Here is a 24,714-nt window from a genome sequence, read left to right as displayed (position 1 = left end):
CCATATATCATAATACAATTTCAAATTAAGGACAAGGGGGCAACAATCTGAAATTACAGTAATGTCTCATTTAAGGGCAAGGCAAGTTTATTTATATAGCACAATGCAGCAACAAGGCAATCCAAAGTACTTTACATAAAATATGAAAAGCACAGAAACAAAACCGTAAAAGAAACACATTATAAAAGGACATTAAAATGCAATTAAAAATGCCATTACAAAGCTAGAGAACAGAAAATAAAAATTAAAACAAGACAATAAAAGTTACAATGCAGTATAAGAAATTAATAAATAATTGATATAATAAAAGGCAGTGGCAAACAGAAAAGTCTTCAGCCTTGATGCAGCAGACCTGCAGTTTTCTGGGAGTTTGTTTCAGATGTGTGGTGCATTAAAAACTAAATGCTGTGTCCCCATGTTTAGTCTTGACTCTGTGGACACAAAGCACACCTGTCTCAGATGACCTGAGAGGTCTCAATGGTTCATAGTGTAGCAGAAGATCAGAAATGTAGCCAGAGCTCCGACCTGGAGTGATGTGCTCTACTCTCTGGATCTTAGTGAGGACTCAAGCAGCGGCATTCTGATTCAGGTGCAGCTGTCTAATCGATTTTTTAGGGGGACCAGTAAAGTCAAGTTTTTCCCAAATCTTGCCGAGACATAAGTCCTTGCATCCTTGATATATTCTCAAGGTGACAGTAGGCTGACTTTGAAATTGTCTCAGTGTGGCTATTGAAATTCAGGTATGAGCCCATGACTTCAACAAGATTTGTGGCTTAGCCTTTGATTTTAACATTGCCATTAAAACTGAGCGCTGACATAAGAAGAGAATAAAGAATAGTGGTTAATTTCCAGTGTAGTGGGTGCATCTAGGTAAAACTAATGAAAGGTCAAACACAAGAGCCCTGCAGTAAATCTTACCTTCATGAATGTTCAGGTTTGTTGAAACTGTCTTTAAGATATGTTGATTAAAATCAATAGCTGAATGGTGGCTGGAGTTTAGGTGCATATGAATTGCAACACTAAGTATACAGAGTGGTCTACCCTCTACCCTTAGTCTACCCTCACTTATATAAATAGGGTAGACAAAATATTACAACCACACCTCATTATATAATTGATCAACACCACAAATTACAATCTCTAATATGACCAAATCAAAAAAAGCTTCACCACTTCATAACAGTTTGGCTGTTTTATTACACTATATTAATTTTAGCAAGGTGTACCTATAATAGCACGTGTGTAACTTTAAGTAAAGTAGCTTAAATCCCTCAGCAAACCCCTGCTGAAGCACCGTTAAGCATGGCACTTTACATACACTTTGCTGTTTAAGTCTTAAGATAAGACAGATACACCTTCGGGCTTCCTTCCCTCCTTGCACCATTGATTTTAATGTGTGCTAAATAAATAAACCTAAAACCTTTATTGATTGATTGGTGCGGTAATACATACAGATAAGTAGCCCATAGAAAGTAAGAGAAATAAATAGTGATAAAAGGCAAAATAAATTAGATAGTAGTAGATGATATGATTTGATAAAGTAATGGTGGTGTTTGTCTGTATTAATATAATGCAAAAGTCTTTGTAACATATTAACATAAAATAGTATAATATGGTACAGTATGATGTAATAAAGGATATGAGACAAAGTATAAGGTGAAGTGTAGTAGTACAGTCTAACATAATATACAGTACAGTACAACAATATAAAATAGAAGCGTTAGTGTTACGCAGGGTTTATACTTGTGCGCCAGCTCTATGCAGAGCCTACGCCATAGCCTCTGCACGTGGCCTATGCCATTGTGAGCAATTATACTTGTGCATGGTGTGTCTGTCACTCTGTAGTTACACCTCCAGAACACTAGTCTGTGGTGGGGTTTCTGTGAAGTGCTGTAAACTATAGGCGATTCAAAACAACCCAGAAAACACATTGAACATGGCTTAATAGTCACAATTTCAAAGTACACAAATCAGCATTCACAGACAAAGCGCTTGTCTTTTGCTGGACACATTTCCCCCACAAATACAACATGCTAATGTTTTTAGCACAGGCATTTTGCATTGTATAAATTAGCTTAGTGGCTAGCCGACTTTTCCTCTACTCATATGAAGCCAGGGACAACAGCAATACCTAACAAATGTAATTTTACAAAATTTGGCTTCATTACAATTCAAGGTTCACTGACAAAACAATTGTCTTATACTGGACACGTTTTCCAACCAAATATAACATGCTAACGTTATTAGCACAAGCCTATGGCATTTTACATTGTATAAATTAGCCTAACTATGAGCAGAGATTTCCTCTGCTTGAAGCCAGAATAAATCACACACAAGACTTGAAATGCTATTTTGTGGAGGCATTATTGTCTTCACAATTTAATGTTTCTGATATTTGAAATTACGGTAAATAAAAGCTTAGTTTCCACGTGGGAAATGGTTTCAGCTTAGAGAAATAGACAGGAGGTCTGGATAAATAATAAACCTAATACCATTTTTTTAAGTTACAAAGTAATGGCCATAGAGTGATACAAATAGATGAAATTATTTTTGCAGTGTTAAAATAACCAGAAGGAACACTTAACATTTCAACAGTCATAGAGACACTGTACTTTGTAGGGCAACTTTTTATTCTCTGGGGATCAATAATGATTATTTTTATGTCATAGCATATAAAAGTTTCTTATGATGCTTGTAAAATTCTGGGCCAGGTCATTAAACCACATTTTATCTCTTAAAGTTATTTTGGTAACATGTATGTTACTCAGAGGACAATAACAAATCATTCAGTTAATGTTTTTTTTTTTTAATCGCTTTGTTTTGTTTTTCCCACTTCCTCTTCAGCTGACCATATCTGATTGCAGATATGAATTCAGCTGGCGATATTTCCCACTATCATAATCACAGGGGGCAGATACAGTTGTTTTGAGCGTTTTAACAGTGATCTCCGGGGATCTGTAAATCCTCCGCCGCGACAGCTGATTCGGAGTCAGCTCGGGTCACACAGCGGCAGCAGCGGCCTCCATTTTAACTTCGACACCGAGCCATACCTCACGTGTCCTGGGCTGTCTCTCTCACATGACCCGAGTGTTTGTTCCCGTGATCAGCACTTCCATCTCCGTCTGTGACACCGAATATCACTTTTTATTCCAACCCTGATGGATATGCTCGAACAGAGTCTGGACAGCGCAAGGTAACCGAGAGTCGGCCAAAATGGCTAACTGACACAAGCTAGCTACAGGATGCTATTTCGGATAGCTAGTTTACTACGCTAACCGAGGCCTGACCTAAAAAAAACTGTTGTCAAAACGAATACAAGCTAAAGAGTGTAGTTAAGTTAGAAAGAGAAGTGGTGGACGTTGCAAGCTAATTGTTTAACCAGCTGTTTTCTACAGAGGGCCATTGTCCAGTTGTGAAAAACATATCACGATTAGCTAATAACAGTGCTAAGTTAGCTTAAAGCTAGGTTTTAAACACAACAAACTGTGTTGTCAGACAGTGAAGGTAACCTGAGGGCAGAAACAATGTTGTGTTCATTGCGATCAGCTGTTGGTTGTCTGGCGTCTTGCACAAGTTTGATACCACCTATGGCAAAGTTTAGGGCCAGTATTTGAATACTGAACATTAGCTGGTTGCGTTAAGTTTTATTTTGTTTCTCTGGTTTGCAGCCAAGAAAAGCAAGAAGAAGAGGTTGTCCAGGCATCTGAAGGTAAGCACTTATTCACCAAGCTGTCATTGGCAACATCTGGCACCTGCACAGCTGTGAGGTGTATATTTTGTATTACAGACAAAAACATATAATGTAATCACTACAACCATAAGTCCATTATTCCATTAGTGGATATAGAAAATAAAAATTTCAATCATTGATTAATTGTTTTAGTTTTTGTTTACTGGTTTCATGCTTCCTAAAAGTGAGAATTTGATGCTTTTCTTTGTCACACATTATAATAAACTGAAAAGCTTTGGATTTTTAGGCTGCAGGTGGAATAAAACACATTATTTGAAAATGCCCATTGGGCTGTGGGAATCACATTTTACTGACAAAACTATTAATCGAGAGATGGTTAGCTGCAGCCCTATTATAACAGATGGTTCCTAACAAGGTGTGTAACAATATATAGCATGCACTTCATTGTCTGTGTAATAGGGCTGCCACTAACAATTATTTTCATTGTCGACTAATCTGTCTATTATTTCTTCAATTAGTCGACTAATCATTTCATCGAAAAATGTGTTAAAATGTTGAAAAATGTCGGTCTGTCTCGCCCAACCCCCAAAATTACGTCATCTAATGTCTTGTTTCATACTCACGCCAAAGGGTTTTAGTTGACTGTCACGGGAGAGCGTGTAAAGCTGCCAATATCTGAACGTAAGAACCTGCAACAAGAGTATTTTGGGGTACTTTTATAGTACTTTTCTATAAAAAATGACTCAAACCGATTAGTCGACTACTAAAATAGTCACCGATTATTTTAATAGTCGATTAGTCATCGATTAGTCGACTAATTGTGGCAGCCCTACTGTGTAAACTGCAGCATGCAGCGGTGTTGCTTTATCCAGCTGAACTCAGGGCAAAGTAGCTGTCTGTGTTAGTTTTCTGTCTTCTACATTCTCACAGCTCTCCTTTTCTGTTTTCTCCCCCCCCCCCCGAGACGGAACAGGAGAAGAGCAGACAGCTGTTACGATAGCCAGCGTTCAGCAGGCTGCAGCATTTGGAGACCATAACATACAATATCAGTTTCGCACCGAGGGTGGTCAGGTAAGTAGCTAATGGATGGAATTATGGCACTACTTATGATCGTTGTTTTTTACTGCCAATTTCAGAAAGACATTAAGTGCCCCTAATGGCATATGGGCTCGGAAATTTTAGGGTAATATTGCATCTGTTCAGCAGTCACGATGGAAAACAGAACACTTTAGAATTACTTTAGATGTCAGGTTGGATAAACTTCAAGGGCTGGTTGTGCAGAGACATAATTAGCAATTGAAAGAGCTTCACATTATATATTGATGGGTGTGGTTGAATGGATTTGGTCACGTGCATAGAGCAACGTAACAGTGATTGCTAATATGATTGTCTGTAAACAGCATTTCACCCAACATGTACACTTTGATTCAGGCTTTTGTCATACTGAGTGTTTTGGTGTATGTGCTGTCACCACACAGAGAGAAATACCTGAGTTCCTCTTCCAAACAGTCCTCTCTGCGCCAGATAGTGTTTTGTGTTATGTTATTGTGTATTCTCTCCTGATGCCACGGCTCCCTCCTCTGTTGCAAAGACAAGTCAGGAGGACAGCAGGCCCTTAATTGCCTGAAGGTATGAATGTGTGGCTTTCTTTTTCTGGTCCCATGATTGACTGGTGACTTTTGTATAGAGTGTCTCCTTGACACTAATGTGGCATTCCCTCCAGTGGTGGCCAGTGATGGACAATGGGACATTCATTCCGTAAATAAAGTGGAAAAAGTAAAAGTGTGATATTGAAACTAGTGTGTCCTTATTGGGATGATTTACACTGTGGGGAATTAAGTCAGTGATCCATGTGGCTCATTTGGCATAAACAAGACTAGTGTGAGCGATCATGTGATTCCAGTCTGGTCTGGGATTGGCACAGGGCCGCTGTCACATGTCAGTCAGGAGGAGAGTCACATGACGGAGGGATACAAATACTGATTCTTTGAATAAACAAGCTCATTTTGACTTGACTGTGACTTGTTTTCAAAATTGAATCAGGCACATTCTGAAGCATAAGCAAATTGAGAGGGATACGATATGCTTATGCTTCAGAATGTGCCTGAAGTGAGATCAATGCTCTGCTACGATAAGGACTATCAGACACTAGGCTTGGCTGAACTGGAGCAGTAGATATGTTAAACAAATCTACAAGCCAGGTAAGGTTTGGATTTGGACACTGTATACCTGTCATAGGGATGGAAAGAACAACTGCTTGCTTGGTTTGTTTTATTCTTATTCTCTCTCTTATCTGTGTTTCTCTCTCTTTCTTGCAGGTGACATATCGTGTTGTTCAGGTTACTGACCAGCACCTAGAGGGAAGAGATGAAGGGGGAGGAGCAGTGAGTGTCGTCTCTACAGCAGCCTTCACTGGGGCCCCTCAGGCTGTAGCTCAGGTACCAAAATTTCCACCTTTTTTTATTAATGAAAGAAAACCCACTAATAATATGGACTGGTTTTGAAGACTAACTGCATGCTTTAGCCTTTGAGTAATGCCAGTTTTAAAGGTTCAGCATGGGTCATTCAGAGCATTAGTGTAGCAGCAAACCACCTTTTGCTATGTAAAGATAAAGAGTGCTGCAGAGATTAGGTTTCTTGTACGCCGAGGCAGAAGTTAGTGACACGCTGTTTCTCTTGTCAAAAAGCCAATGGGATTTTTCCACTGGATTTTGGATTATTGCAGAAAATTAGCTCTGTGGCAAACACAAGTTTATGATCCTTACACATTTTGTTCAGTAAGTAAATTCACAAATTAAAACCACTCATGGTTTTTGAAACGTAAATGCAATCGCCAGAAGTGGAAAACTAGGCTATAAATTAACTATACTACAGTCGCATGACTTAACATCGCTGCTATAACATGACTGTAAAGTCGTGCTTGGCATGCTGATATTCTGTAGTCTCATTTAGCCACTGTTAGCAACCACCTTTTTAAAGACACCTTAAAGCATCAACATTCACGAGGGAGGAATTTACTTACATACTTAATGTTGTAGAACAAAACTTGAAAATCTCCATAGTGGAGTCATGGTGTCCTGAGCAGAGAATGAAGTCACACAAATTCCATTGTGTTGTAGTTCAGGCTTCTCTATGGTTTGTGGTGCATGTTAGTGCGTGAGCGTATCACACTGGCTAGCTCATTGCTGTCGCTTTGCACTGTCCTCATTTGGTGGTTGCTGCTGATAATAGCACGGTGTTGTCATGGAAGCGTAGTGCCCACCTTCCAGTTTTGCCCCGGTTAACACTGTTAGCTCAGTCAGCAATGTTGTTGTTGTTTAGTGCTGTTTATTGAGTCAGTTAGCTGCTAGCCGCTAGCTAAGCCACCTTCATGTTGAGAAGCGTATCCAGACAACTCATATGCTCTAACTTTTACTTAGAGTCCCTTAAAAGAATAAGGCTGGTGATATTTCAGCTGTTATTACTCCAGCAGTCTACAAAAGAAATTAAAACCAACAACAGAATCATCCTCCTAAAAAGTATTGCTCAGGTAGACAAATAATGGTGTTGCTCATGCCATAAAACCCAAGGCCGCCCAAACACTATTAAAACAAATGAAAGAGACGTGCTACCAGTGATCTGGGTGACATTTTCCTTTGTTGTGATTAAAGCTGCAGGTGTAGATACCTCTTCTTAGCTCTTCAAACTTGCTAAGCAGTATAAAGAGTAAAGTGTGTGTCTGAACATGATGTCTGCCCAATGAAAAGCTTCTAATTGAGATTAAAGATGCAGTTGCGGAATTATTTCATGAAAACGCACTGTGGCAATGTTCATGGTCAAATTCAGAACATGTTTTTGGTCAAAAACAAAAATTTCCCCACAAGAACATATCAGATTTGTTTTCATATGCAATACACTGATGGCTTCACTGACCTTGCTATTGTCTGTGCTAACAAGATCACTCCTACCTCTTTTTCCTCCCGCTATCCCAGCTGTCAAACTGCACTGTGTCTTGCTTGGGGGTCTAGAGGGGATACCGGTATTGAGTCTGACAGAGACTGAGGTGTGCATTCACCTGCTGTGACTGCTCCATTGCTACTTGTTCAAGCCTCTCCTCTGTCCCTCTCTCTTATCTGTCACAGGCTGTGATCCAAAACCCTTTCAGTAATGGAGGAAGCCCAGCAGGAGAGGCGGTGGGAGGGGAGACTCGCTTCGCTTACTTCCCCGCAACCGCGGTGAGCGACGGGACTGTGTCTGTGCAGGCCGCCACGGACCCCACACTCACACAGGCGGGGGGTGAGTCAGTTCTCACACTTAATTTGGGCTGAAGCTTACGACAGTGTCACTGAAAATAATGGCTAAATTAGCCCTGCAGTAAACAGCAGTGTCTTGAGGAGTGAGAGAACAGCAGCTCTTTTTTTAGTGGTTGTAAATGAACCAAAATCCCCTCAGCTTTGGCTGAAGAGAAAGAAAACAGGACCGTTTAAAGCACTATAGATTGCAAATAATGTTGCGCTTTTTGCTGAACGCTGTCATTGAAATATCTTTTGTGATACACGTGGACATAGAATTTTCTTCAACAATGCTTCAGCATTTTTGAAAACTTTTTATTGAGGGCTGTTTAGATTCTGTTCACTACGTTTTTGCTCCCTCTTGAGCAATGAAAGATTTTCTGTCACACACACCCAGCAAGGTAGTCTGTTCAATACAAGATTCCCGCAACAGTAATATGTCAGATACATTTATTTGCATCCTATAATAGTTGAATATTATCAGTCAGTCATTACACTAATCATATTTACTATGTGCTTCAAGTCACATGTCCACCCATTCTGCTACTCTTCCTTTTAACTGCCATATGTCATAGTCTGGCTGTACTAAGTGTCCTTGCGGTTTCATGGTGGTGATCCAGACGTGGCTGGTGGACTGTCAATGAGGGTGGTCAGGGCTTGGTCGACCTGCAGAGCGGGACGCAGCCTCCCGGCTCTGTTACACACAGGCAGCATCTGCTTGTTCTGGCATATTGTTGCCTAGACAGTGTTTATGGGAGGACCTTGTAATTAATCACCCAGTGTTTCTGCTGGTGTCTGTGCTTTCTGCCGCACTGTTGGCCTGAACTAGCGCCTCGCACAGGCATGAAACCGTGACCAAGACGAGACTTCCACCTGCATCTTAAGACCCCATTCTGATCCACTCTGGTCTGATGTTGTATTTGAGTCATTTCATCCAAAAATAGAGAGATATGCTTGCGGGCATAATATGTGTTTATAAGATTAGGGAAACCAGAAAAATATTCACATGTTACAAGCTGGAATCAGAGATTCCACACAACTGTCCCCCTGTCCTCTACCTCCAAAACTGGTCTGCTGTCAGGTCACAGGTAGATTTACTCAGTTTGCGTCTGAACACCTGGTCGAGTGTGGCTAGATGAGGCTGGCTGCTAGCGCTAGCATCAGAGGCTGTGCTAGCTCGGACCCCCAGGTTCGGGGCTAAATGCTTTGTATTGAGGTGATATTTCGGGCTTTAAGTTCTCCGTTTTTTTTTTAAATGTAAATGTTTCATTCACGGGGCCAAGCGGCATCGTCTCGTGTGCCTACATCATGTGACAAAGCCACTGTGGTCTTCAAAACAGAGAATATTTGGCAGTTTTGCTTGAAAATGATGAATGAATTATCAAAATAGTTGATTCATCGACAGACATAGGCGAGGCATAGTAGAGTAAAGCAGAGCTCGTCAGTAAACAAATGTAGCCTATAATAGCTAATAAACAGTTTGTTATGTTCCCTGAATCTTTGGATTTTGATAGGCTCCCCTAAAGAAGCTTTTGTTGCATTTCATTTATCACTGACAAGTTACTTATCAGGCTAATGCAGCACATCCACACACCCTGCCTGTTTCTTTCTGTCTTTGTCTCACCGAGCGTGCGTTGTATGCCTAGTGTGTGTCCTACTTCTATCACATGATGCACATTTAGAGAAGTCACATGCCCGAAGACCATTTAGCAATGTCACTTGACACACCTCAGTTATAACTCGTATGAAACACGCTAAGTGCAGCAGCACAAACCGCAAAAACAGCTGTGTTTGGGCACTTGTGTTTTTCTTGTTTCGGGTGTTGTGAGCGTCTGCCTGGTGATACCACAGAAAGGGAAGAAGACCATCAGGTTTCTTTGCTATGGGTAATAGCTTAAGCCAGGGCCTCGCAGGGGGAAGTGGGCTGCTGTCTCTCTTTTCTGTGAGCCTGGGGCACTTTAAGCAGGCATGACATACTGGCTGAGAAGTATACTGAAGGGTGGTGGTGGAGAGTGCTTTACAAGCTGCCATCTCCTATGAGGTGAGGGATAGTGGAGGTTAGTGCGTGGGGTTCTGGCAATGAACCACATTCTGGCAAGGCTGAATCCAGGGATGCGAAGTACTTGACCTTTCTACGGGTTGTCAAAATGTCCATGAGCAAGCATCACAGTTTTTGGTTTTCACTTTTTTGCAACAGTATTTTTCCACTAGAAAATATCCTCTTTACAAAACAGGAGCAATTTCATTAAGGCTGACCTGGATTTTATGTCACCACGAATCGACAAGATGATACTGTAAACCCAGTTTTCACAAAATTAGGTCGCAGAAAGTGAAGAGCAAAAAGCAGATAAAATGTCAAAGAGCTGCTGTTTTGGCACAGGCAGAGTTTATGCTAGACTTTTTTATGACAACCATTAATATTTTAGAATCCAGGACATATAGAACAACTATCAGACAACTGTTTTTAAAAAAGCCACATTATCGCCTACATTTGAACAGCAACAAAACATAAAAAACACGAATGCTATGATCCTGTTTGCATTCTAAGCCCGTCAAAATAAATACCTTGAAAATAAGATAAGTATAAGAAGCGGTCTGTTGAACAGAGTGAATAATTGGGACTCAGTAAAGGACACGCCAGGTGTCACTGTAAAGTCCTCCGTGATAACATCCAGGGAATCACCAAGCCGTCTGGCTCACCGTAGTGAAGTGAAGCGTATCTCCGGTCTGATCTACGAGGAGACTGGCGGTGTGTTGAAGGTCTTCCTGGAGAATGTGATCTGTGATACTGTCACCTGAACCGAGCACGATGAGAGGAAGACTGTGACTGCCATGGTTGGGGTTTATGCCCTGAGGAGGCAGGGAAGCACTCTGTATAGCTTCGTTGGAGAAATAGATCTGCCCTTTTATTAAAACCCTGAAAAGTGATCTGTATAATATTATATATTATATTTAAGTTGTCTCGACAACATTTCTCATAGGTCACACATCTTAGGCTATTCATGAATTCATTCATTCATTTTCCATAACTGCTTATCCTGTTAGGGGTCGCGAGGGGGCTGGAGCCTATCCCAGATGACAGAGGCCAGGACAGGTCGCCAGATTATCACAGGGCTGACACATAGAGACACAACCATTCACGCTCACATTCACACCTACCCGCAGTTTAGAGTCACTAATTAACCTGCATGTCTTTGGATTGTGGGAGGAAGCCGGAGTACCCTGAGACAACCCACGCTGACACGGGAGGAACATGCAAACTCCCAACCTAGGAACCCACTTGTTGTGAGGCGACAATGCTAACCACTGCACCAACCTCGTAGCTATTTAATACGCTATTAAGGAATTTGCTGATTTATTTGACATATTATAAACCAGACATTTTGGTTGTTGATATCTTCATCTACCCAACAACTACTCTTGATACCGACAAAAAGCCGGCAGATGCTGGAAACATAAACACAGGCACAGGAGTCTTGCATCATACGTTTTGTTTGGAAAAGGTATTAACTATACATGTAGACTGTTGGGATTGAAAATATTGTCTTTTGAGTTATGTATTCCCCAAGATTTTGGCATGATGTCCACAACTTGATGTCCAATATTTAACACAATGTGTCAAGGAGTTACATGTCTTGTTGTCTGGTCTTGCCAGGGATGGTTTTGCTTGAAGGGACCTTAATTTGGGGGTTGATGATGATTTTTTTTGTCTGGCTGCCCACAGGAACAAAATAAGGTGTTCAGGCCTCATAGCAGTGCTGAAAGGAATCGTGTCTGTATGCCTTGCAGTGAAGTGTGTGCATTTTTCTGTCAAAACAGTAAATTATAGATTTTGTTGTGAATGTCTGGGGAGCTGAGAAAAGGAAGGCTTGATGGTTTTTCTGTCTACATGTTGATTTTACATAAGAGGGCTTCCAGCAGTTTTGTATTTCTCATAAGTGTTGTTTTGTGTGTGTGCCCGTGAGGATTTGGGGTGTGATGAGCCTTTTTTTTTTCCAGAGTAAACACTCTTATTTGTTGTGAGATATTTCATTAGAGCTACAGGAGTGAGTCTTGTATACCATGTTGCCCCGCTGTCTTTTTCCTCACTGCTAACTGATGACTCCCATGCCTTCCACAGGTCAGTTTTATGTGATGATGACCCCCCCTGATGTCATTCAGACAGGCACACCACGAACCATCGCCCCACGCACACAGCCCTACCCTGCGTGAGTATCAGCTCTCTCAGTTGCTGTCTGGGAGAAGGAGACAACACTGATATTGCAGTCTGGGTCGCAGCTATTTCTGAAAACAAACTAACTGCCGGTCAGTTCTTGTAAAACATTGTTGTTATCTTCCATGGAAATGCCATGCGAAATAGGCCATTTAGTGGTTTTAGCAGACAAGTTGAGAATTGCTTGAAGGGGAATCTTGGTTGGGTTTTAAAAGTGGGCAGATTGCTCTTAAATGTGTAGTGTTCAGAGCAATTCACAGCTATTATTACATTTGACTTTAGGTTTGATATTTTAACTATTTTGCAAGAATAAAGCACATTTGAGTTTGTGACGCTGCAGAAAAAAATCTTCTCAAGCATGACAGTGACTTAATTCAGTTGAGATATATAGCAGTTCACATGTTGAGTGGACGAAGCATGCTGCATTCACACACACTGCTATTCAAAAGTTTGGAATCACCTGCCAGAAAAGCTTGATTGAATACAGTGAGATGGCCGAGAGGATTCCTCTGTATCTGTGAATGGTCTTTGATGCTTTTAGGTTGTAGAAAGTCCTCTTTACAAATAGATGTTTTTTTGGTATGAAGGGTTTGTTCTGTACATAGAGAAAAAAAATAGTGTTCTGCAGTTCAGCCAGACTGACAAGGTCAGAGAGACAAAGACACCTCTGAGCAACAGTTTAATAAAAGTAAAAGAAAGCAGCACATTGGTAAAAGAAACTGGAAGGCATCAAAATGTGTGCGAATTTAACAGGTTCCCGTTAAAGTGTCAAATGCACAATAATGCCTCTAACAAGCTGGAATTAACAGGCAGCATGTTGTTTTAGGGAAGCTATTCTTCAAACGTCCAAACAGAAATAGAAGGTTAGTGTAGCACTGTTGGAGTTGGATCAGGTATCATCAACTGAACTGACAAATCACATTTCAAACCTATTCCGTCTCACCTCCGTGTAGACTGCAGAGGGCCCAAAAAATGGCTTCCACAATATTTAGAGCTCAATTACACTGTGGTTCAATAATGAGCGAGGGTCACTTGCACTTTTCTGAACTGGAGTGGGAGTGAGTAACTGCACCAAGCCAAGGAGTTCAAGTATCTCAGGGTCTTGTTCAGGAGCGAGGGTAAAATGGAGTGTGAGAAGGACAGACGGTGCTGTGCGGCATCAGCAGTGATGCAGGCAGGACAATGGACTGTTGTGATGAAGAGGGAGCTGAACAGGAAGGCAGAGCTCTGCATTTACTGGTCAGTCTACATCCCAACCCTCACCTATGGCCATGAGCTCTGGGTAGTGACTGAAAGAATGAGATCGTCTATACAAGCAGCTGAGGGATAGGAGATGAGACATCCGGAGGGAGCTCGGAGTAGAGCCACTGCTCCTTCATGTCGAAAGGACGTCACTTGAGGTGGTTTGGGCATCTGATCAGGTTGCCTCCTGGGTGCCTCCTGTTTTTCTGGACATGTCCAACTGAATGGAGGCTCAGGGTTAGACCCAGAACACTCCCCCTCCTGGGGAACACCCCCCCAGGAGGAGCTGAAAGTTGTTGCTTGGGAGAAAGACTAATCAGTTACGATTAGTCTTGTTTTAGGGCTAAAACTATGCCAAGTGTAAATGATACATTTGGTGTCTGAATTATCTTGTTTTATTTCTGTTGAAATAGCCGTTATTGAAGGGAAGAAGTAAAACATCAATGTGATAGGTGATTCCAAACTTCTGAACAGCAGTGTATATTTAAATGCTAATGCAGGAGGAGGCGGTGGAAGTGGATGGAGTTAAATTGCTGGGAAACATGCAGTGATGTGGTGTTAAGCAGAGGTGTATGCAGAAAGAAAGCTGATGAAATGGACCGCATAGTTGTTTGAGATCGATCAGGTCGATCCATGATTGGATGTTATACGGACACGTGCCCATAAACCCACTTCCGTGCTTATTTGAAGGACCATGAGGCTCAGTTAATGCAGGATGAAATGCTACAGTAGTTGTGGTCTTTAAGTTTTACATCCTACTGTCTCTGCCCAGCGACCCTCTCTCATCTCTTTCCTGAGTGTGCTGTGAAGCTTGATTTTATTTTATCAAGAGTCTGTATTTTATTTAAGCACATCCTGGCTTTTCTCCTTCTCCTCCAAAATCATCTTATGTTGTTTATCCCTAAAAATTCACACCATGCATCATTATAATCATGCATCAAAAGACCAAGACTCTCTCCGACTGTTAGCCACATGCTGGTGATTGCTGTTATTAAGACAATCAGCAGGCTCACGTGAGCAAAGATAAACTGAGTTGTCATTTTAATTGCTTGATACCAGCCTTATTTGGCCTACGATAGATAGTTATTTAGAAAAAGGAGTTGCAGCAAGCTTTATTCTAGATGTAGAGTTCATGTTAGTGCCAAAAACTAATTGACACATGAGCTGCAGTGCTAATGAATGCAGTTAAGGTTTGGTTTCCTTTGTTTGGTAAAAGCCAAAGCACAGCAGTCTGCTCATTAGGTCATCCAAAATGAACACATGACCCATTATCAAATTGAGTTAGCACTGACCTCAGTGAATATCCCTCCACTCCACCAGGCCTATACTTAACCTTTAACATGTGAGACTGACTGCATTATACTTATTTAGCTGCAGCACCTCAATGGAGAGATCACCAGTTGTTTTAGGACACAGCATATTAACACTGTTGTTGAAGGGCCAGGCGATTAATTTAATTTTATTCTAAATTAAAATTTTGTCTTCCAACAATAATGAAAACAAGATATCAAGATACAGAGAAAATTATTATTTTGCAGCATTCTGTCATAACACTGTTTGTCTTGTGTTATAAATCCACCCTTTTCCTTCACAGTGGTGCACTCAGCGTTGCCAATTGGCGACTTTCTCGCCATATTAAGCGACTTTTCAGACCCTCTTAATGACGTTATTTGAAAAAAGTGAATAGCAACAAATCAGCAATTTATTCAGACCACCAGGAAAAAAGCAAGACATATATTCAAATATATTGTTGTTCATTTCCATGCGTGCTGCTCAGAGTAATTGCGATCCACTGCTCTTCTGCCAACTGCACAGGGTCTCCCACTCCCCACTCTACTTTTTACATCTTTTAAATTAGTTTTCAATTTGATTATATTTAGTTTATCCATCCACTGGAAATGGTATACTATGCAGGATTGTTGGTTAACTTTTTTGAACATGCTCCCCAGTGAAAGTGGAAGTAAAAGCGACATTTCTTGAAGCCACCAGCATGGGACTGATTTTGGCGCTTTGGTTCTCTTGCTTGCTCCTGTGGCTCTCTCCCTCTCACAGACACTCTCACACACACACAGACACACACACACACACAGACCACTCTCTCCTATCTGATTTCATTGTATCTTCAGGTCTCCAGACTGCGACCATTCAGTCGCATTTTGCGACCATCGAGCACCAGTGTGACTTGAGGGTATTTTTAATATATGACCCGAAGAGTCGTTTAACCTATGCTAACTACTAACATCTAACTGTTGACTAGATGCTTCAAGTTTACAGCAAAAACATCAACACTTCAGCCCGAGAGGAGCTGCGTGCTTCAGAATAAAAGCACCAGTGGTTCTGGTTTGCTGTATTTCACTATAAGAGTACTTTATTTAACCTGCGCTTTTTTTTGAGTATCATATGACAAAGCAATCCTCGAGCACACTGCCATCTCGTTCTCCAAAGTATTTTCTTTAACTTTATTTTAACAACACTTTATTTAACTTTATTGTAACAGTACTTAATTCAGCCTAATTATTTAACAGTAGCTACTTCATTTAACTTCATCGTAACTGTAGTTCATTTGGTAGTTTAGTATTATAGAAGTCTACAGCAGTTTAGAGGAGGTTTTAAAATACCGAGATAAATATTGTGTATTGAGATATAGGCTAAAAATATTGCAATATTAATGTTAGGCCATATCGCCCAGCCCGGACTTAGAGGGATTACTCTGCCATTCATTAATCATTTGTTGGTTTGGGTAAAACGGAATTGTGATTCAACAACACGGAAGTTGACTGCTTCTGTGATTTTCAAGAACTTTAGATTTCTTAAAGATTTAAGCTCCTTTGTTGTGGGCAGCATTTCAGGGAGTTGTAGATCCGCCTTAAATTTGGCAGCCGCTCTGCTGCTTTTGATGTTGCTTGATATTCACCACGTACAACAGACTGCTCTCCAGTCAAGAGTAAGGAACGAGCTTTGTTGCGGTGTATGTCTTGCATCGCCAATGCCATGTGTTGAAATACAAAGTGAATTGTTTTTTCATCTCTCGCAATGCCTATCTGCCATGTGTTTGTTTCTATTTATTTCCTCTGACATGAATAATTTATGATCTTTGACACAAGCCTCAGAGTTATATTTAGGTGTAAACTAATGAACAGTGACATTGCCGTTGACATGTGAGTAAAATGAATGAAAATTTCCCACCCTATCTGCCATTCGCAGAGATGAAAACGAGCTGCTGCAGCATGAAGGTTTAAACTGGTGAGGACAGTTTCCACATTTCTCTCACACTCCTTGTTTTATTTTTCTTAAACAGCAAATGAACCAATCAAATTAGATCACAAGAAGAGAGAAGAAGCACACAAACCTCTGCCCTCCTCTCCTCTCCTCTCCGCCCCTCCCTCTCATAAGTCCCTGGTGATTCTCCCCGCTCTTGATGTGTGAGACACAGATGTAGCGTTTCTTCAGTGCTGACCCCGATCCATTGTTGTTAGTTGTGCTTGTGGCAAACTTGTTTCTCCATTAGGACTTAAAAAATTAGGTCATTGTTCTCCAACTGGAAACAAATGACTTGCTCCTCACTTTTATTTTAGTATCAATTTCAAAGTGTCCTCTGTAGTAGTTGTGTGAGTTTTGTTCTTGTGTAGCCTAGTTTTGAATTAGTTACTTACAGTATTTGAGGTTTTTCTTGTGAGCTCATGAAAGGTGTGATGTTTTTGTAGATGTGACAGGAATACTGGGACAAATGGAGCCAATGACAGCCAGGTGTCAGCCATGTTCACTAAAGCTCATCTTTGTCTATATCATCCAATAAGAGAATATCAAGCCCAAGCTGCAGTCACTTGTATCTCAATGTACATTAACCCAACTCACTATGTTTGTGTGCACAAAATATTCCAGTTTTTGCCTTATTCCGAAAACGACAATATTCCTACGAAGCTGTTTACATGCCTAATAAAAAAAGAATATTCCACTCATGTTCCTGTTTAAATGCAGCCGTGCATCTGATTAACGTGCCCGAATATGTTGTCTATCCCGCCAAAATATGGGAAAGTGGAACGACTGTCGCATGTGCCAGGAAGTTTTCTACTGGTGCAAACACAGTCTTCCTCTGTCATTCCTTCAGCCACCTTCTTGAAAAGGTCAGCGTTGTAATATCAGCACATTCATAATGTTAAAAAGTAAGTGTGTTTCCCTCCTGGCGAGAGATGTGGGCTTTTCTTTTGGGCATGCATCTTTACCTCAGCCTTGCAAACTGTTGGTTTGTGTACAGTGTACCCATGACAACGCACAAAGCTGACCGTAAACAGGCAAAAGACCGTTTGTGTAAAAACCCCAATGAGACGCATATTGCAAATGTGCTGTATACATGTCCAAAGTATGCTTGTAAAACCCGAATAATTCCGGCATATCCCATGTCTTGATCGTAAAACTCTACATTCGGAACATCCAAACAGAATATGTTGCTGATATGATCTGTATCAAATTCAGAATATTGTCATATTCGGAATAATAGTGGAATATTAGCGTACATGTAAACGTACCCAGAGTCCAGTCCCTGGCTTGGTGTAATACTGCAGGCTAATGACAGGGGAGGGCAGGACTGACAATTGCATTTCTCTTTCAAGGATCAATTTAAGACGACACAAATTTAGTTCTCCTCTACATCTGCGCCTCAAATTATATGGATAAAGCACTTTGGCAGCGGAGTTGTGTACTGCTCATTTTCTGGATTTCTTCGACAACAATAACTCCCAGGAGTGCTCAGATGAGGTGCGCCTCTATAACTTGTTAAAGGGAGGGGGGAAAGACGTTCCTCTAGGCCTCTACATTTAGTTATTCATACAGTCATCTATATATTTTTTTAACACTCTGCCTAAGAGTACTGTTGGGATGAATCCATTATACAGCTGAAATCCCATTAAGATGCGTTGAGATACAAGAGGGAGACTGCAGTTTGGCTTGGCTGACTATCTCAAACAGAGATATCAGCAGTCGAGTTGTGTTGATGGGTCGCACATTCACTGCAGTTAGAATAAAGATGTGTTGTAGAGGCACAGACGAGGAACAAGCGTGACCTTACAGGACATTTTAACCTTAAGCAGAATCGCGGCCAGTAAACAATTGTTGCATTATTTTTCATACTGTGTTTTCTTTTGCAGAGAAATCTTTTGTCTGCACTGAGTGAAACATTAATTGTTGCATTAGTGAGACAGAAACATGGTGAAGACATTCAGTAGACCGCCTACATGATTATATATGTGTTATTGGGCTGTTCATGCTGGAGTGGGTGGTTGGATAAGTCTCCCTGTCACGTCTCAGGGACTTAATTAACAGAATACCTACGGGACGACACAGACAAGAGACAGTTGTGTCATTAGCTGTAAGCCCAGACTCCAATAGACAGCATCTGTTTTTTAACAGTGTTGTAATTTTACAGCACAATAAAGCAGAAAGCTCCCTTTGGGTCACACCTGGAAAGAGGACAGTGAACAAGAATAAGGCTGGATGGGTCTCAGTACTCCAGTCAAAGCAGAAAGGCTGCAGGCCAGGGGGTTTCAGGGCTGCATATTCAATGTCATATGTCTGTGCATCTTTCAGTATTTCTACCAAAGGCGCTACACAACTTCTGAGGCTCCTTTTTAAATGGTAGCGGCAAGGGCTGTGATTACAAAAGGCCTGAATTTAAAGATAACGGTGAATAATAGTTTTCAATAGGCGCAGAATTAGGTGAATTTGGGGGATTGGATTGGATTTGTGCCTGAATGTAGGGTAGCCAGAGATGGGAGATATTGTAGTGTGTTTGAAAAGTGTTTTATTTCCTGTCTGTCTGCAGGAAAATGGATGGACCGCGAACACCAAGAGATGAAAGGAGGAGAGCGCAACATAATGAAGGTGGGTAATTAGCTACGACTGTGGCTTTTGATTTCATCAGACAGTGCAGCACAATGCAGCGTGGTGCCTAAATGGAGCTTTTTTTTTTGTTGAAAGAAAATCACCAAGCCCTGTCAAAATATTGTATTAAGAATGGATAACAACATGTGTTTGTGGTGCAGCCACTAGAGGGTGCTGTGCAGCTGTAAGAGTCGGGCAGGATTTGGTGCTTGTAGTGCACCCACTGAAATGACGAGAGGTAGAAAATGAAAACTGGTTCTTAGACCTCTTCCACTCCCTCCATCTGTACAGTTGACCCATTTTTGTCTTTTTCTTTAGGAGGAACAAGCAGGTCAGCAGAAAATGCCACATAGAAGTGGTATACATCTAAAAGTTGTGAACTTTAAGATTAACTTATTCAAACATTTAAAGTTTAGTGTATAGGGGCTTAGAAAGTTATTAGTGAAGTATATGACAGCCTTTCTCAGGCTCACTTATGTCTCATAAGTTGTTGCAGCAATTTTTAGATCGCTAAAGGTTGATTAAAATGGTCAAAAATCCCTCCAAACTATCACACTAAGACACCAAGACCTTGAGGAACACCATAGAAAACCCATGCTGTTACTTGGCATCAAAAACTTTTGACGTTTGAAAAGTTCAGCGAGAACTGCACTTTTCAGAGATTGGATGGCGAGCACTTTTGTTCTTGAAACTGCAGAGAATCCCTTATTATCAATAAACCGATAAAAAGCTATTCAATCTCAGAATTGCTGAGGTCTCTAGTTTGTGGTTTTAAAGTTTTAATGAGGCTGTGTTTATCCTAGAGGTCACAACAGGTCATTTTATACAGTGATGTCCAACAGAAAAAAGTCTAGCTACAGATAAATGGCTACTAGGGGGGCGAACATCATTAAACATGAGTGAAATTGGGTTCATTGAATTGACAAGAGTCTAAGCTTTCCAGTCATACCCAATTTATGCAATTCCAAGACTGTTTGGGGACCCAGTATGCAGAAATATTCAAATACAACTGGCAAAAATAACAGATTTGTTCTGCATAAGATAAACGGCATGTTTTTACATAAAACTGCATGAGACTAGCATAAAGTGGGCATGTCTGTAAAGGGGAGACTCAAGGTTACCCATAGAACCCCCCTTCCTGACAAGCTAGCATGATTGCTACAGCCTTTGAAAGACGCTAGCGTCGGCCAAGGAAGTCCTTGAGGAGTGAAAAAGGTCAAACCAAAAGTAGCCGTGCTTGTATTGATATGTATTTTATCTTTCTATTTAACATTCCATCAGTGGAGAGGCGGCGAAGAGACAAAATCAACAACTGGATCGTCACGCTTTCCAAGATCATCCCAGACTGCAACATGGACAGCACCAAGACTGGAGCAGTACGCAGTCTCACTTGCCTCTGCACTATTTCCAACTTTTCACTGACGTTTCCGTCCTCAGTGTTTACCAGTCATCTCTGTCTTCCAGAGCAAAGGAGGCATCCTGTCCAAAGCGTGCGACTACATCCGAGAGCTGAGGCAAAACAACCAGCGACTGCAGGAGAGTCTGAAGGAGGTGGAGAGGATACAAGTGGACAATGAGTTGTGCAGGCAGCAGGTATGAATGTCAGTTTGTGCTCTTGCCAACAAAAACTGGCATCAAGTGAAGTCTCCTGGACTTCAATAATGTGTAAAGGAGGCCTATGAATGATAATGTCAGAATCTTCCTTTGAGGCGGTTGGGTTTAGCAGATAAATAGTCACAAATAATGAGGTGGCCATAGTGGGCTGCATATGCGTCTGTGAAGATTGCCACTGCATTGAATACATTACTTTGCTTTGGAGTGCATTGCAACATCCTTTCACTTAAGTCTCAGAAGCATGAAATCCACCTAGCCCCATATGCATCTTCATTTCTCCAAAACAAACCCTCAGAGACTTCAGCCTGTGTAGCAGATCATCAAGGCTTGACAAAGAGGATCAAAAAGCGTTTGCGCTTATATAATGAGAAGTGTTACCTGAAATCAGCGCTTTGAGAGACTGTGGGAATAGTATACACAGGGGTTGGGTGAGAACTAACTGCATGCTAATGCACTCAAAGTATTGTGAAATCTTGCAGCTCTGAGGCTGCCACATCTCCCCATTGAATCCCAGGCCTGCAAGGCTCTCGGCAATATATTCTTATTCTGATGCTCAAAGCTCAATATCCTTTCCCCAGTCCCTCGGTGGGGAGGCAGCGAATTCGGGATTCACCCAAGGGAAATGTAGCGGAGATGACATACCTCAAGATTTGATAATCCAGTTGGTTGTGGACAGGGCTGTCTTTGAAAAGGCTGCACAAACTACTCTTTAATCCCAGGGATTGAATAGCCCTGTGTGTACATTACACACAGCCAGCACTCACAGCCTTCAAACGAAAAAGTTTGGTCTGTAAACTTGGAGCTATATTTAGCTGTCACGGGGATGAAGGTGTTGATAATGAGATTTTTTTCTTTTTATGTTCTTTGTTCTTAAGATTGAAGAACTGAAGAATGAGAATGCTTTGCTCCGAGCGCAACTCCAGCAGCACGGCATTGAGATGGTTGGAGAGACACCGCCGCAGTGAAGCAGAGACGGAAAGGACGGGGTGGGGCGCCATCACTCAGACACACAACCGGCACGGTGGAAAAGAAGGCGAGATGACGGAGAGAAAAACGGACGTGCGAAGAATCTCTTTCTTTTTAGTGAATGCATCCTTCCCTGGGTTCACAGGTCGCAAACTCTTCACCGGCCAATTGGCTGTACTTGACTGTTTCAACCCTATTGAGATAACCACCCGTTAAAACTCAGTAGAAATGTGCTCCAAGAAAAGCTGCCCACTCACCGCCATCAGAGTGCTTTACTAGCACTAGTTATGACAGAGAACGTGCTGAACTCCTCACTTGTTTTGTATTTATGTAGCCTCACTCATGGACTATGATGTGTGTTGTTTAATTTTGTTTCCTGTCAATGTATTTTCCCCCAAATTATGGGTTTTGACTTAGTTCATGCTTTTATTCTGTTTGTATTTTTGAGTTCTGTATTCATATGTTGTTTTTAGCTGCTGTAATTTATTAGTCCGCTTGCTGACGGAAGCCTTGATGGAGACCAGTTACATTGACGCTCATGCACCCCCTAGAGAAACAGATTGAATTTTAAGTGCGAAAACATCAAAGTATGCAAAACATTAAGATTTTACAGAGAGAAATAATGTGACACATGCAGCTTACCTAGACCCAAAGAGAAACAAGGCGCTGTGCTGGCCTATGCTTCTGGGCTGATTTATGTAAATAAGACTTCTCATGTTTTAACACAGATGTTAATACAGAATGTTAGAGCAGATTATCTCTGGGAGTAAACAATCAATAACTCATTATGTTCATGCTGGCCCTTTGTCATAATAATTACCGTAAAGTGTGTGCAATCTTGGAGCTTAATTTGAGAAAAGAAAAAGTGGTATACTTGAATTGTTGGGCATTTGCTTAACCAGAAAAAAATATAACTCCAGTGTCAAGAAAAATTACTTTGAATTGCAAATTTGAATGTAGGAGTGTGGACAAACCCAGCGCGCTTCATTGTGGACTGGTGAGGGGTGTGGTGCAAATTCCAACTTTTGCCAAACTATATATAGACACAGTGGGTTTTATTTTTATCTTTTGTTCATGTGTGATTTACCGGTGTCTCGATACGTGTAAGAATAATTCCCACATGTTTCATTTCAAGCTGTTTGCTCTATTTTGGTATTGCAACACTTCAAATGCAGCTCGACGCACAAGGGGGGGAGGCACCCTGGAGAGCGGCACTCAAAGACTCTCTGCTCACTATGGAAAAGGAGTACACAGAAATCCTGTGTTGCACTTCTTAGCTGAGCACAAGGCGTTCTCCACGAAATGAAGGAATAGTTTGGAAGTGGGGAAACTTGGAAATGATCTCACATATTACTCCACCCACTCAGGCGAACAATAAGTAAACTGCAATTGGTTGTACAAACAGCAAAAGCCAATATTAACATTGTTGATGATTTTGTGAATGAATATACATGATGTATTTTTGTTCTGCTTCGGGCGATGTGAGTGAAAGTGGAAGAGAGATATCAAGCTTTGGAGCCACTTATTAGAGCACGATTGCTTCTCCCTGTGTCAACAGCTCAGGATCCAGCAAAGCAAAACCAACACTCAGACCCCTGGCAAAATCACGCAGACTAAAACATTTTAATATCTCAGACTCTGCAAGTTAACAGCTTGTGCTTTGGAAGTGCTGTTCTGCCACTACTGCTAGATTCAAACCTGATATGGATAGTGCAAGTGTCTGATCTATCAAACGAGGCTCCTAGCTAAAGTTGAATGATAGATGTTTTGCAGTAGAAATTTTTTACACCTCAGTGAGAGCAGAGCAGTGAATGTGAATGTGAAGACATGAATAATGCTTTGGAAGAAGGATGTTCACAAATGAAAGGTCACTCGTGGCTAATTCTTTTCTTTTTTTTTCTTCTTCCTTGCGTTTCTTTTTTGAAATGGCAAAAGAAAGAAAAAAGACTCATTTTCTCTCTGTAGCAGCCTCACTGTTCTCAGGTTAGATTTTAAGGCATCTTTTCTAAGTAAAATGGTGGAAAATAAAACTTTCACTAGCTGATAACCTTTATGGGCTTTGGCTGTGGCTTGTTGTCTTTCTGCAGGTCTCGGACATATACACACATAAATACTTTATTACTTATTTCAAGTTGGTTTTTAGTCCCTCATGTTTTTCCATCTGTTGGTTTGCAGGATATCTTAAAGTGACAGTGTACCCCCAAATCAAAAATACATATTTTTGCTCTTACCTGTAGTGCTGGTCATCAATCTAGATTGTTTTGTTCCCTGAGTGTTGGAGATATCTCCACATTGGGTATCTCTAACACTTGGCGACTCACACCAAAACAAGCTAGATTGATAAATAGCACTACAGGTAAGGCGAAAAATGTGCTTTTGATTGTGCAAACTGTCCCTTTAAACATTGTGATGGGTTTGACTTCTGATCTGTGCCACATAAAAGCAAAACTCATATTCTGCTTGCTCTTGATTTTTGATAAATGCTTAAGTAGCTCTCACCTATCTCCACCTAAACAAATGTCATCTTGATGTCTTAGTTCTATTCGACACATTTCATTTCATCTTCTTGATTTTGGAGTTAAACTCTCCCTTCAAGATGCAAAAACTCAGCAAATCTGCTTCATCAGGACTGTGTGGGTGCGGTTTGACCAGATTTGATTAACAGTCCGGCAACATAAAGTAAACAACTCACCAACTGTCACCAGAGTTTGAGTCAAATAATGCCAAATCCTGACTGGTGTACAGAGATTTGTGGCACTGCCATTCTCTAATAGATCCAATAGAGAAGAACACAGATGAAAGCACTGTCAAAACAACCCAAACTGTTCCAAAAAAAACGA

General features: G+C 41.1%; 1 protein-coding gene across 3 annotated transcripts; it reads left to right on the top strand.

Annotated features, from left to right (window-relative positions):
• Nucleotides 1-2,796: 2,796 nt before the first annotated feature.
• On the top strand, nt 2,797-23,927 carry usf2l (upstream transcription factor 2, c-fos interacting-like). 3 transcript variants are annotated; one of them, XM_033640630.2, is made up of 11 exons: nt 2,797-3,193; nt 3,669-3,709; nt 4,656-4,762; nt 6,010-6,129; nt 7,813-7,966; nt 12,083-12,170; nt 16,622-16,660; nt 19,236-19,294; nt 20,576-20,670; nt 20,759-20,887; nt 21,784-23,927. In XM_033640630.2, the coding sequence occupies exons 1-11, from the start codon at nt 3,159-3,161 to the stop codon at nt 21,871-21,873; spliced, it is 957 nt and encodes a 318-aa protein (XP_033496521.1). In that variant the 5' UTR covers nt 2,797-3,158; the 3' UTR covers nt 21,874-23,927. The 3 variants fall into 3 exon arrangements, with proteins under 3 accessions (XP_033496521.1, XP_033496522.1, XP_033496523.1); XM_033640631.2 differs by lacking the exon at nt 16,622-16,660; XM_033640632.2 differs by lacking the exons at nt 2,797-3,193; nt 3,669-3,709; nt 4,656-4,762 and adding an exon at nt 5,740-5,892.
• Nucleotides 23,928-24,714: the final 787 nt, after the last annotated feature.

The sequence above is a fragment of the Epinephelus lanceolatus genome, chromosome 10 (assembly GCF_041903045.1).
Source record: "Epinephelus lanceolatus isolate andai-2023 chromosome 10, ASM4190304v1, whole genome shotgun sequence".
In the NCBI taxonomy this organism is placed as follows: domain Eukaryota; kingdom Metazoa; phylum Chordata; class Actinopteri; order Perciformes; family Serranidae; genus Epinephelus; species Epinephelus lanceolatus.
This window is presented reverse-complemented; position numbering and strand designations above follow the sequence as displayed.